We start from the raw sequence: 14,831 nt of genomic DNA, 5'->3' as shown, positions 1-14,831 counted from the left end.
TGTCTATCACAGTCTAACATTTATGAGTTCTATGAGCTTTGCGATACAGTTATTTCTTCCACATTGGGTGCTATGTGCATTTCTTTTGTTTTGCATAGCATCAGCTGTTCCCTCTTTCCCACTTGTTCCCTCCCTCCCATCACTGCCATTAAGTTGCTTAGTTCATTTTGGTCAATGTCCAGTGCACCTGATGGGTCCCGTTGTTATGTTTTTCCCTGATTCCCTCTAGTTCTGTGTCGTCTTCCTGGTTCCCCTCCGGTGTGCACATATATACCATACATGAGTGGAAGTCCTTTGTTTCTTAAGTCCTGTTAATTTTGTCGTATCAACTAACATTTTGGGTTTAATATCCACTTATCAGGGAGACCGTGTACCGTTTGTCTCTTTGATCTTGGCTTACCTCGCTCAACCTGATTTCTTCTAGCTCCATCCATCTCCCTGCAAATGCCATTATTTTGTCATTTCTAATGGTTGCATAATATTCCATTGGGTATAGATACCACAATTTTGGATCCATTCATCTGTGGTGGGACATCTGGGTTGTTTCCATATCTTTGACTCATTCTTAATTGATTCCCTTAATCTCTCAGATATTTCCATCAGCAAATTTGATCAATTTCCTTTTTTTTTTTTTTTTTTCTTTTTTGGTGCCGGTACTGGGGCTTAAACTCCGAGCCCGGCCCCGTCCCTGAGCTTTTTTGCTCAAGGCTAGCACTGTAGTGCTTAAGGTACAGCTCCACTTCTAGCTTTTTTTGGTGCTTAATTGGAGATAAGAGTCTCACAGAGTTTCCTGCCGGGCTGGCTTTGAGCCATGAACCTCAGATCTCAGACTCCTCAGTCTCTAGGATTACAGGCATGAGCCACTGACAACTTGGCTCAATTTTTTAAAAATGTTTTTTATTGTAAAAATACTGTACAGAGGGGTTACAGTTATATGAGTAAGGTAATGAGTACATTTTCTATCGAGCATTGTTACCCCCCCCCTTTGTTTTTCCCTTACCCATCCCTTCTCTCCCTACCTCCCTAACTCTTCCCTCCTCCCCCCAATTTTCCTGTCTTAACATACAGAATCTTCAACCCTTTTATTATCGCCATTTTCATTTCTTGTCTGGTTCATTGCCAAAACTTCAGAAAGGTCTTTCTCCTTTATACTAACCACTACATTCATTCTCAACACACTAGCCAACATGATCTACTTTAGTTCAGAATGTTATTTCTTTGCTAAAAATTGTACAGTACCTCCTATTGTAGCTTGAAAGGCAATGTTTTGAAAATGGCTTACTATTCTAACTTTTCTGACTCTCTTTATTTTGTTTCAGACATACTGGCCTGGCTCTGATTCTTGAGCACGCAGAGAGCTGTGTGGCATCCTTCTCTCTCTTTTGGATATTTCTTTGCTCAAATGTTATCTTCTCATTATTATATTTTCATGGCCCTATTTAAAATTACACCATACCTGTATATTTAGTCTGACTACACTATTGGTACTTAATATGTTTTACCTTTCTAATTGTTTATTGTTGCTTCACATAAAAAAGTGAAGATTTAGCCGGGCGCTGGTGGCTCACGCCTGTAATCCTAGCTACTCAGGAGGCTGAGATCTGAGGATCTCGGTTCAAAGCCAGCCCGGGCAGGAGAGACTGTGAGACTCCTATCTCCAATAAACCACAAGAAAACCGGAAGTGGCGCTGTAGCTCAAGTGGTAGAGCGCTCGCCTTGAGCTGAAGAGCTGAGGGACAGCGCCCAGGCCCAGAGTTCAAGTCCCACTACCGACCAAAAAAAAAAAAAAAGTGAAGATTTATTTGACCATATTGGGGCTGGGAAGTGGTAGAGTGCTTGTCTAGCATGCATGAAGCCCTGGGTTCAATTCCTCAGTACCACATAACCAGAAAAAGCCAGAAGTGATGCTGTGACTCAAGTGGTAAGAGTCCTCAGGGACAGTGCTCAGGCCCTGAGTTCAAGCCCCAGGAATGGCAAAAAAATAAAAGTGCTTTACCACGTGAGCTACAAACCCTAGCCCTGTTTTGTTTTCTTAACAGTGCCTGTCATAGAGAGAACACTAAACAGACTTGTTGTAGGAATTTAAAAATAAAATAAGCCATCTGGGTGCCCAGTGGCTCATACTGTAATCCTAGCTATTCAGGAGGTTAAGATTTGAAGATCAAAGTCAGCTCAGGCAGGAAAGTCCATGAGACTCTTATCTACAATAAAATACTCAAAAAACAAAAACCTACAAAAAAGCTGAAAGTGAAGTTGTGGCTCAGGTGGTAGAGTATTAGCCTTGAGGAAAAAGAGCTCAGGGGCAGGGGCCAAGACTGGCACTTAACTACCTACCTACCTACCTACCTACCTACCTAACTAACTAAAAGAGAATTCTTTTGTGTTACTGAGCACTGTTGCTACTTGCAACCTGGGACAGCATGAAGGGATAATGGAGTCAAAGAAATGAGAAAAGATAGAGAATAGAAAAGCAGGGGACCAGGCTGGGAGAGTGGCTTAGTGGTAGAGTGCTTACCTAGCATGCATGAAGCCCTGGGTTTAATTCCTCAGTATCACATAAACAGAAAAAGCCAGAAGTGGTGCTGTGGCTAAGTGGTAGAGTGGTAGCCTTGAACAAAAGAAGCTCAGGGACAGTGCCTAGGCACTGAGTTCAAGCCCCAGAATTGGCAAAAAAGAAAAACAAAAAGAATTGAAATTTTAGAATTGAAAATATGGAAACACAATAGAAAAATAACGAACATAGGTAACTCTTCTAGAATTAACTATTATTAATATTTTTATTATTTGTTTTTACTTATGGATTATTTATAAAAGTAAAATCAAATTGAATATTTAATTTTACTTTTTTGGTCATTTTGTGGTGTATGTGTGGTGTATGTGTGAGAGACAGAGAGAAAAAAAAATGAGAGAGAGAAAGAGTGTGTGTGTGTATGAGTATGTGTCCTAGTACTTGAACTCAGAGCCTGGGTGCTGTCCCTGAGCTTTCTTTGCTCAAAACTAGAGCTCTACTTCTTTTTTTTTTTTTTGGGTCCGGTCGTGGGGCCTGAACTCTGGGCCTGGGCGCTGTCCCTCAGCTCTTCAGCTCAAAGCTAGTGCTCTACCACTTGAGCCACAGCGCCACTTCTGGCTTTTTTTCTTTTTGCTTATGTGGTACTGAGGAATTGAACCCAGGGCCTCAGGCATGCAAGGCAAGCACTCTACCACTGAGCCACCTTCCCAGTCCTAGAGCTCTACTTCTTGAGTTAACCTTACCTCTGTCTTTTTGAGTGCTTAATTGGAGATAAGAGTCTCACAAACCTTCTTTCCCAGGCTGGCTTTGAACTTTGATCCTCAGATCTGAGCCCCCTGAGTAGCTCGGATATAGGTGTTAGCCACCAGGGCCTCGCATTTTGGGTCATCTTTTTTTTTTTTTGTCGGTTCATGGGACTTGAACTCTGGGCCTAGGCGCTGTCCCTGAGCTCTTCAGCTCAAGGCTAGCACTCTACCACTTGAGCCACAGTACCACTTCCGGTTTTCTGAGTGGTTTATTGGAGATAAGAGTCTCACGGTCTTTCCTGGGCTGGCTTTGAACCTTGATCCTTAGATCTCAGCCTTCTGAGTAGCTAGGGTTACAGGCGCCCCGCTTTTGGGTCATTTTATAACATAAAAAATTGAATTTTACCTGGTCAGTCTCTCTTTTGTTGGGGCATTAAAGTTGTTTCTGAATTTTTAACTTTTTATTGTTATGAATTTGGGTCATTTTGGGCTGGGCGCTGGTGGCTCACGCCTGTAGTCCTAGCTACTCTGCCTTGAGCTGAAGAGCTGAGGGACAGTGCCCAGGCCCAGAGTTCAAGCCCTGTGACTGACAAAAAAAAAAAAAAAAAAAAAAAAAAATTGGGTCATTTAAAAATTATCTAATTTTCATACAAGTAGTATAGATTCAGCTAATTGAATTTATATACTTGTATTCACCTATGTGGATTTCTCCTCATTTATTTTAAACACATGGACAACTCTGAGTAGAGGATTTTTAATTCTTGCACCAGTGATAACATCCCTCAAAGAAGTATCCGAAGATTTGTCTAATACTACTTGTCACATTACAACTTCTGAGGAGAGCTTCCATGTAAATCAGAAGGAAAAAGACACTTTCTGGTAGACATGAAGAAATAAAAAGAAGTGCTTAATTTAGGCTTTCGGGTGGCCAGAAGGGAGTTTCTTATAATCTTGTATTAATTTTAAATATTTTAAAATGTGATGACTCACAATTATTGGGATTTATGACTTAAGTAAAGAATCTTAAATCAGTTGGGTGCTGGTGGTTTATGCCTATAATCCTAGCTATCCAGGAGGCTGAGATCTGAGGATTGGGGTTCCAGCCTAGATAGAAAGCTTGAGAGTTTTATCTCCAATTAAACAGCAAAAAGCCAGAAGTGGAGGTGTGGCTTAAGTGGTATAACACCATCCTTGAGCAAAAAAACCTCAGGGACAACATACAGATCCCACAAATGAAAACAACAAATGAAAATCATTAAAATAAATCCTAACTTCATAAACAAGAAACCTAACAAAACTGCGGCAGTACTGTTCCTTGTGTTCTGAAGTTTTCATCAAATACAGTGTTGTTATACTATTAGAACATAATACTGTAAAAAGTTTTGTGATAAAGAATAAAAGAAGGGGCTGGGAAGGTGGCTCAGTGGTAGAGCGCTTGCCTTGCATGCATGAGGCCCTGGGTTCGATTCCTCAGCACCACATAAGCAAAAAAGAAAAAAGCGGGAAGTGGCGCTGTGGCTCAAGTGGTAGAGCGCTAGCCTTGAGCTGAAGAGCTGAGGGACAGCGCCCAGGCCCATGACCGGACTCCCAAAAAAGAAAAAAAAAGAATAAAATGAAGCCAGGTGCTGGTGATTCACCCCTATAATCCTAGCAACTTGGGAAGCTGAGATCTGAAGATCCAGTTCAAAGCCAGCTTGGGTAGGAAGGTGTGTGAGTCTTATCTCCAATTAATCACCAGCAAACTGGAAGTGGAGCTGTGGCTCAAAGTGGTAGAGTACTAGCTTTGAGCACCCAGGCTCCAAGTTCAAGCCCCATGACCAACCAAAAAAAGAATAAAATATAAAGTGTTTAGAGCAAGGGCCATTATACTGGACTTTCTACTTTTGTTATGACTTTTTGTAAGTTTTGCCAATATTTTTGTGAATATTTCATGTTGTGCTATCAATATATCCAGCAGTTATACCATAATTACCTTATGAGTTTTTTCTTATGATAAGTTTTTAATCAAGCCCCACGACCGGCAAAAAAAACTTTTATTTGTTATTATAAAGGTGATATACAGAATAGTTATAGTTACGTTAGTCAGGTAATGAGTACATCTCTTTTTCCCCTTTCTTTTCCCCAGATTTTAACCACAAGTTGTAAGGATCACTGCTGCATTTGTTTACCTTTTATCCCTCAATTTCTGTGTTCCCTCATACCACCCCAAAAACATATAAATGAAGAAACAAAACAAAAAGAAAAGAAAAAGAGCAACAAAGAAAAAACTTTGTTTTCATTTTCTGGAGTCCGTTTTGATAAATATTGTATGATCAGAGGCACATCTGTTTTTTTAATGCGCATGCTTAGAGCTACAAACTATCCTCACATCACAGCTTTTGCTATATCCCAAAGGTTCCAATATATGTTTTCATTTTCATTGAATTGTAAGAACTTTCTGATTTCCTCTTCTATTTCTTCAGTGACCCACCTATAGTTCAGCAGTGCATGGTTCAGACTCCATGTGTTTGAGTGTTTTCTGCAGTATCTTTTGTTGAAATCTAGTTTAATTCCATTGTGATCAGATAGGATGCAAAGAGTTATCTCCATTCTCTTGTATTTGCTCAGGTTATAACAAAGTTCTCTTAAAAATGTGTTGTTACAACCATTTCTTATTTTTTCTTTTAGAATTGTTGAAGAATACCATGATTTGTATTCATTACAAAGAGGAAGGATGGAGAATGACATTAAACATCTAATGGATGAAAGAGATATTTGGAGCTCAGCCACATATGAATTGGCTGTAAAGGTTTGATCATCTGCTTCTTCAATTCAAACTTCATTATTGGTTAAAGTTATATTTTATAATTTTTAATAATTTAGATGAAACTAAAAAGAGAAAGAGATAATATATTTATTGGTGAATGAGATAGACCTTTGGTAGACCTTGAAATGGAAAGTTAAAATTTTATTTTTTGCCTTTGATATCTAGACATTGCACAGTAGAGTTTTCTCTCTGGGTATCTGTTCTGTCTCTGTCTATCTCTCTCCTTTATACTAGAACTGTAAAGTAGGAGCAAAAAATTCTTTTTTGTGTGTGCCAGTACTGGGGCTTCTTGGGGCTTGGGCATTTGTTCCTCAGTTTTTTTCACTCAAAGCTAGTATTCTGCCACTTCAGGCACAGCTTTACTTCAGGCTTTTTGCTGCTTAATTGGAGATTAAACTCTCTTAGACTCTTAATCTGTTAGGGCTAGCTTCAAATCATGATCCTCAGCTCTCAGCCTCCTGAGCAATTAGGATTACAGGGATGAGCCACTGATGCTTGCCTAACTTCTGAACTCCCAATTACTTTGCTCTACTGTCTTTGGGACAAATAGACAAGGTTCAGCAAACCTAGTGAAAAAGCAGCTTGTATAGAAAATAAAAAGGCCATTGACATTGAAGTGATAACTATTTTACTATAAGGCCATTGGCCATTAAATGAGATTTTTATGTATATGTGTGCTATGATGGATTGAACTCAGGTACTCATGCTTGCTAGGCAAGTGTTCTATGACTTAAAAGTATTGGCAGGTACTATATCATGTCTCCAGCTCTTTATGCTTGTTATTTTTTGAATAGAGTCTCATGTCCCCCTCACCTCTAGAATTATCTTTAGATTGACATCTTCCTGCTTATGCCTCCCACCTAGCTAGGATTGCAAATGCATGCTATTATTACCTGGTTGATTGATTGAAATAGGATTCCACTAACTCTGCCCTGGCTGGCTTGAAACGGGGATCCTCCTTGGGTTTGTCTCCTAAATAGTTGGGATTACAGGCATGGACTACTACACTTCACTGCACAGTTTATAAAACCATGTAGACACTTATAAAACCAAGTTATAAAACCAACTTATGAAAACAAGATGAAAGTAAAGAGAATAGAGGAAGGCAGATACTCTGCAATGTGAAGACTTTACCTAAGATATAATGTCCCATCTCAATGTAGAATTATAACAGGATAATTAAGAGGAAGCCGTTCCCTTTCAGGAACTCTGTGCTATGGTAGGGTGCAAACCTTGAGCAAAAAGGAGCCCAGAGACAGTACCCAGGCACTGAGTTCAAGCCCCTAATGGACAGAAAAAAAAAAAGAAGCAAAATGGAATATTTTACTCATACTTGTGGAAAAATACAGTTTTTCATACAAGTGCTATTTCTGTTAATTTGTAATATATTAAAATATATGCATATTTAAAATAATTGAAGCTGGGCTGGGAAGTTGGCTCAGTGGTAGAGCGCTTGCCTTGCATGCCTGAGGCCCTAGGTTCGATTCCTCAGCACCACATAAGCAAAAAAGAAAAAAGCCAGAAGTGGCGCTGTGGCTCAAGTGGTAGAGCGCTAGCCTTGAGCTGAAGAGCTAAGGGACAGCGCCCAGGCCCAGAGTTCAGGCTCCACAACCGGACCCAAAAAATAAAAAAAAATAATAAAATAATGGAAGCGTAAGTCAAGAAAAATATCAATAGATACAATTCATATAAATAAAAACGCTGAGCTGTGCTGTGGGTGTAATATTAGCTACTCAGCAGGCTGACATTTGAGGATTACAATTCAAAGCTACCCAAGCAGAAAAGTCTGTGAGATTCTTATTTCCAATTAACCAGCAAAAGGCTAGAAATGGGAATGTACCTCAAGTTGTTAGGAGTATGACAAAAAAGCCAAGCAAGAGTGCAAGGCCCTAGGGTCAAGACCTAGTTCTGGAACAAAAATTAAATAAAGGAAGTGGAGCTGTGGTTCGGTTGGTAGAACACTAGCCTTGAGCACAAAGAGAGGCTCAGGGAGAGTGCCTGGGCCCTGAGTTCAAGCCTCACAACTGACTAAAACAAACCAAAGCAAAAATAAAAATTAAATAAATAGATGAGTATTTTCAATTCCATAGTGATTTTTAAGTAAAGAGGTCTTAAGTGTAAGGGGAAGTCTTAAACTCAAATTACTTAAGACTTTCTGTTATATACTATACTTTTAGTTCCAGGTAAACAGTTTTAGCAATTGTAATTCATAGTAGTCAATGGTTTAAACAGCAAATTTTGTATGGGATAGTGATTCAAGAAGAAATGGAATCTGAGGCTCCGGTGGCTCACGCCTGTAATCCTAGCTACTAAGGAGGCTGAGATCTAAGAATCATGGTTCAAAGCCAGCCTGGGCAGGAAAGTCCATGAGACTTTTTTTTTTTTTGGTCAGTCATGGGACTTGAACTCTGGGCCTGGGCACTGTCACTCAACTCTTCAGCTCAAGGCTAGTGCTCTATCACTTGAACACTTCTGGTTTTTTGGTGGTTTATTGGAGATAAGAGTCTCATGGACTTTTCTTGCCCAGGCTGGCTTCACCGCAATCCTCAGATCTTAGCCTCCTGACTAGTTAGGATTACAGATGTGAGCCACCAGCTCCCGGCCTGTGAGACTTTTACCTCCAATTAACCACCAGAAAACTGGAAGTGGCACTGTGGCTCAAGTGGTGAAGAGCCTTCAGGTGAAGAGCTCAGGGACAGTGCCCAGGCCCAGAGTTCAAGCCCCATGACCAACAACAACAACAAAAAGAAGAAGAAGAAGAAGAAGAAGAAATGGTTATGTGAACCCAGGTTAATGTAGTGGTCTGTTAATGTTGTAGGGTCCTGATTATAGCACATTGTTTTTGTAGGTAATCATAAGAAATAGAGTCATAATGGCTAAACAACTCTACCTCAATGAAAAAGCCTGGAATAAGTACGTTAAGCATTTCATCACCATGCTCTCAACCAAGGTAAAGCTTAACTCACTTTAATTATGTAAAAATGACTGCAGATGTTGAGGGTGGAGACCATTGAATTTTCTATAGTTATAGCCTTAAATTTTTTTCATTTGATTTTTTTGTGTGTATGTGCCAGTATGAGGGGGTTTGAACTCAGGACCTTGTAGTCTTGCTTGTTTTTTTCACATAAAGGTAGTACTCTACCACTTGAGCCACACTGCTCCTTCTGGCATTGTGGTGGTTAATTGGAGATGAGTCTCATAGAGGGTTTGGAGGCATGGCTTAGTTGGCAAGTCACTAGCTAATGAGTGAATGTATCCGGAACCAAGTTCAAGTCCAGGTCTTGAGCCTAACAACAACAACAAAAAGAGTCTCTTTGACTTTTCTGTCTCGGCTGGCTTCAAATCATGATCATCAAATCTTAGCCTTCTGAGTAGTTAGTATTACAGGCATGAGCCACCAGCGCCCAGCTTATAGATTTTTTTTTTGCTAGTCCTTGGGCTTGAACTCAGGGCTTGGACAACGTCCCTGAGCTTCTTTTTTGCTCAAGGTTAGCGTTCTACCACTGGAGCCACAGCTCCACTTCCAGCTTTTTCTGTTTATGTGGTACTGAGGAATTGAACCCAGGGCTTCATGTATGCTAGGCAAGCACTCTACCACTAAGCCTAAGCCACTTTTAGGTTTACATTTGTGTTTTATTTTGATCAGAATGAAAAAATAAAGGCATATGAGTAAAAGCTGTAATTTCCTATATTTTGTTCCATTGTATTTGTTTATCTAAATTTAGTAACACTACAAAATTATTCATAGTCCTGCTATTTATTGGCACTTGGGAGAATCAGAAAAGAGAATTAATTTCCAGGACAGCCTAGGCTATAAAGTGAGTTCCAGGTTATCCTGGTTTATATATCAAGACCCTGTCTCAACAGAACAAAGAACAAGTAACTGTGTTTATTGATTGTTGCATTATCAATTAATTACTATTTTTCAGCAATGTTATTAAAATTTTTATTTGGAATTTTGTTCATATTATTCTCTTTCTTTTTTCTTTTTTTTTCTTTTTTTTGGGGTCCGGTTGTGGGGCCTGAACTCTGGGCCTGGGCGCTGTCCCTCAGCTCTTCAGCTCAAGGCTAGTGCTCTACCACTTGAGTCACAGTGCCACTTCTGGCTTTTTTCTTTTTTGGTTATGTGGTGCTGAGGAATCAAATGCAGGGCCTCAAGCATGTAAGGCAAGCGCTCTACCACTTTCCCAGCCCTCTCTTTTCAGCCCTCTCTTTTCTTTTTTTTTTTTTTACAACAAAACATACACACACACATATGGTAACAAAGAGTTTATTTAACAAAGCAAAAGTAAAGGCCACTTAGAAGAGTGAGCAGCAGGACCATGTAAGCAGCAGGGCCATGAAACCAGTTGTCCCTTTCTTTTTAAAATGATCTTTAAGTAGTTGAACAGAGGGATTTCAGTTTAACATGTCAGTTTGTGTGAGTACAGTGCATCTGGATGAGTTACTGCTTTCATCATTTCATGAGTCAATTCATTGAGTACCCTGAAGAGAAAAAGAGGATGCTACTTATTTATACCAAAGCCACAAGTTACATCTCAAGTCTGAATCTTAGCTATTTGGGAGGCAGAGATTGAGAGATCTCAGTTTGAGGCCAGCCTGAGCATAAAAGTTTGAGAGACTGCATGTCAACCAGTATTTGAGCTCAGTTATATACAACTATTACACTAGATACAGGGGAAACACAATAGCTAGATACATTGGCACATACCTACCATCTCCAGGCATGAATGGAAGCATAAATAGGATGATCACAGCCCCACACCAACCTGGGCATAAAGCAAGATCATGCCTCAAAAGTAACCAAGGCAATAACAATTTACAAACAAAGACAAAAATAACCAAAGCAAGAGAGGTTATTAGGTATGGCTCAAATGATACAGTACCCACTTAGCAAGCATGAAGTCTTACATTTCAACTTGAACACTACAAAAAAGAGAAAAAAGCCCAGACAAACCATTTACACCAGTTAGCTCTTAATCCTGCAGGATGTTTATTAGGGTCTGCATAATTAAAAAGAACTTTAAGAAGAAATTAAATAATGTCATCCAAGGTTACAAAGCTAGTAAATGGCTTGGATTCATGTTTGGTTTTGTGTGGTTTCATGGTTCCTGTTCTATCCAGTGTACCACCCTAAAAGGGTTCATGCTTTACAGGAAAAAAATCTTGTGCTGGATGCTGGTGACTCACTCCTATAATCCTAGCTACTCAGGAGGCTGAGAGCTGAGGATTGCAGTTCAGAGCCAGCCTGGGCAGGAAAGTCTAGGAGACTCTTATCTCCAATTGATCACCAGAAATCCAGAAGTGGATCTGTGACTCAAAGTGGTAGAGCCCTGGCCTTGAACAAAAAAGCTCAGGGATGGCACCTAGGCTCCAAGTTCAAGTCCCATGACTGACAAAACAACAACAACAACCAAACAATTTGCTTCTAATACTTCACACACCATAGGAAGTTCATCATCAAACAATGTTAATGAAGACATTTTGAAGGAAGGGCCACATGTTTCAATTTTTAATCCATTTTTAATGGATTTTCTAGTCCTACAATATTAGTAATGATTTAGTGTGTATTCATAAATATTTGTTACATGAATAAAAGAATAAAGTGATGCTGTGTATTTTAGGACACTGCAGACCATGCACTGTTGGAGAGGTTGACAGAAAAGTGGAAAAATTCACTGGACAAATTTAAAATGGAGGTGGAACACACTGAAGAGTCCGTGAAGGAGAAAGCACAGATTGTAAAGGATGGCCTTCTCAAATGGCAGCCTTTCTTCATGGAGAATACGTGTGTCTCCAAGAATATTGTTTTTCTTATTATACTGTATCATGTCTGATGACTAAGTCAATTCTCATTTCTTTTCCTCCCTTCTTTCCTGTCTCCTCTCTTTTACCTTATAATTATTCTAACATTGCCTTTTTGTGTGTCTGTTTGTTGGAGGGACTGGGGCTTGAACTCAGAGCCTGGGCACTGTCCCTTAGCTTTTTCACTCAAGGCTGGCTCTCTACTTGAGCCACATTCTACTTCTGGTATTTTGGTGGTTAATTGGAGATAAAATCTCTTGGACATTCCTGCCCTCACTGGCTTCAAACCTTGACTCTCAGATCCAGCTTCCTGAGTAGCTAGAAAGCCCACCCTTTAAAACAGATTTGATGGATCATGGTTCCTGGCCCTGGAACTTGGTTGATTAGAATGTTAATTTATATTAATATTGTAAATTGAAACGTAAATGCTTGTGGGTAGAGGGCTAGACCTGAGAGAAACAAATCTTATTATAGAATATGCATGTATCATTTTCTTTTGTTTACCTTGTTCTGAGCCCTTTCTCTTGCTTTTTCCCCCTTATTTTAGTAAAAAAAGTATCTTCTCCCTTTTGAAGGGAGATACACTGATTTTACTTCCTTCAGAGCTCAAGAAATGGCAAAGGGTAAGACTTTTTAATACACAAGTTGGTAATCAAAATGCTAGGGTCGTTTTGTTTAGTAGTTTGTTTGTTTGAACTCAGGGCCTCCATACTCCCACTTGTCTTTTCTGCTCAAGGCTGGCACTCTGCTACTTGAGCCATGCCTTCACTTCTGGCTTTTTGCTTGCTAATTGGAGTTAAGAATCTCTTGGACTTTTCTATCTGGGCTGGTTTTAACCTTGATTCTCAGAGCTCAGCCTCCTTGTAGCTAGGTTTATGGCATGAACCACCAGCGCCTGTGCTGTTACGTGACAGTCCCTACCTATAGCTCTCTCACATCTCATTCTTTCAAAATTACGTTTGAAAGTTTTACTAAAGACAAAACAGCAAGCTCTTAGAGGCTTTTTAATATGCAAATTTGGGAGATCAAAAAAGTTAGGCTACCTGAAAAAAAAAAGTGGGAGAAGATGCTCATGTAGAAGTGAGTGTGGTTCTTACTTGTCCATCTAATTGCCAAGAATAATGAGTGCACCTCTCCAGCCTCTGGCTTTTGCCTTTAGGATCAATTGGACTTTGAAATATAATAATATTTCTTAAGTTATGACAAAATATGCCTAACATAAAACTTATATTTTAGCCCTTTTTAAGCATATAGTTCAGAGGCATTAGTATATTCATGACATTGTTCAGCATAACCACCATCCTCCTCCAGAGTCCCTCAGCCTCTAAGACTGAAATTCTGTGCCCATTGAAGAATAACTCTCCATTTTTGCCTTCCCTATTGTCCTAGTGATCCTCATTCTGTTTCCTGTCTATGAATTTGACTATCCTAGCCACTTCACCAAAGTAAAATCTTATGTTTGTTCTTTTATGATTGGTTTATTTCCCTTAGCATAATGTTCTCAAGGTCATCTATGTGTCAGTATTTCCTTCCTTTTTAAGGCTGACTAATATTTCCTCATGTGCATTTATTATATATATATAGATAAACACTAGATACATAAATAAGCAGACACTATATCTTTTTTACCATTAAGACTATTTTTAAAAAAATTTAATTTGTGTGTGTGTGTGTGTGTGTGTGTGTGTGTGTGTGTGTGTGTGTGTGTGTGTGTGTGTCTATTAGTGCTTAAACCTGGGGCCTCACACCCTTGCTTAGATTTTTCATTTAAGACTGGTACTATTCACTTGATCCACATTTCTACTTCCAGCTTTTTGCTGGTTAAATGGAAATAAGAATCTCACAGACGTTACTGCCTGCACTGGCTTTTAATAGTTATCTTCAGATTTACACTTTCAGTGTAGCAGGATCATAGGCGTGAATCACTAGCCCCCAACTAAAAACATCTTTTGAAAATAAGTTTAATTAATTATAGATATCATGTTTACATTAATATGATGAAGGAAAATGTTACTCCATCCTTTTCACCTTCTAGATGCTGAGTGAGGAATCAGCAAAGTTTTCTGGGGATACTCTACTGTGCAGATATGATACTCTGAAGATTATTCAGCACTTACATGAAAACTGGGCAGATATTGGATTTGGGATCTTTCATCGCCATAGAAGTCTGGAGGGGCAAATGCCACCAGAGCTGCAGTACATGGAGGAACTAATGCAGTACATAAAAAGACTCTACAAAGAATATGAAATAAGAATAAATGGGGACAATGGTAAGAGAAAACTATAATACTAGATTTCTTGACACTATAAAGCATTGCGACAATGATTATTTTGAATGCAATTAATATTTAAAAGTACAAATAAAAGTAGCAAATGAATGAGTTTATTACATGGCACAAATGAAAAAGAATGTTTAGAAGCAAAAGAATAGCTGAATCATGGAGACAAGGGGTAACATATTTTTGAGATTTGCAGTTGACTTGTGATTAATAATGTATTGGCAACAACAATATGATTATGTAGAAGTAGATAAGTTTTCGGTAAGAGCACAAAACTTTTTTTTTTTTTTTTGGTCTGGTCGTGGGGCCTGAACTCTGGGCCTGGGCGCTGTCCCTCAGCTCTTCAGCTCAAAGCTAGCGCTCTACCACTTGAGCCACAGCACCACTTCTGGCTTTTTTTTTTCCTTTTTGCTTATGTGGTGCTGAGGAATCGAACCCAGGGCCTCAGGCATGCAAGGCAAGTGCTCTACCACTGAGCCACCTTCCCAGCCCCAACTTTCTCTTTTTTTTAGTGGTTCTAGAATTTGAACTTGGGGCTTTAGTGTTTGTTAGGCAAATGCTCCACAACTCTAGCCGTATCTCCAACCCTATTTGCTCAGTTATGTTTGAGATGTGATCTCAGTGTTTGCTTCTGCTCCCCTTGACCACAATCCTCCTGTTTATGCTTTCCACCATAACTGGGATGA

The 14,831-nt window shown here is 39.4% G+C and overlaps 1 protein-coding gene across 1 annotated transcript in view; it reads left to right on the top strand.

Annotated features, from left to right (window-relative positions):
* Axdnd1 (axonemal dynein light chain domain containing 1) overlaps positions 1-14,831 on the top strand; it is a 70,351-nt gene that overhangs the window by 21,713 nt on the left and 33,807 nt on the right. Inside the window, exons 11-15 of the mRNA XM_070034364.1 lie at positions 5,923-6,043; positions 8,910-9,011; positions 11,686-11,849; positions 12,414-12,489; positions 13,902-14,136. Coding sequence (XP_069890465.1) covers positions 5,923-6,043; positions 8,910-9,011; positions 11,686-11,849; positions 12,414-12,489; positions 13,902-14,136 — 698 coding nt within the window. The remainder of the gene's footprint in view (positions 1-5,922; positions 6,044-8,909; positions 9,012-11,685; positions 11,850-12,413; positions 12,490-13,901; positions 14,137-14,831) is intronic.

This window comes from Dipodomys merriami, unplaced genomic scaffold, assembly GCF_024711535.1.
Source record: "Dipodomys merriami isolate MVZ:Mamm:240054 unplaced genomic scaffold, mDipMer1.0.p SCAF_24, whole genome shotgun sequence".
Classification (NCBI taxonomy): domain Eukaryota; kingdom Metazoa; phylum Chordata; class Mammalia; order Rodentia; family Heteromyidae; genus Dipodomys; species Dipodomys merriami.
Note: the sequence above shows the minus strand (reverse complement) of the source record. Positions and strands in the feature narration are given on the sequence as shown.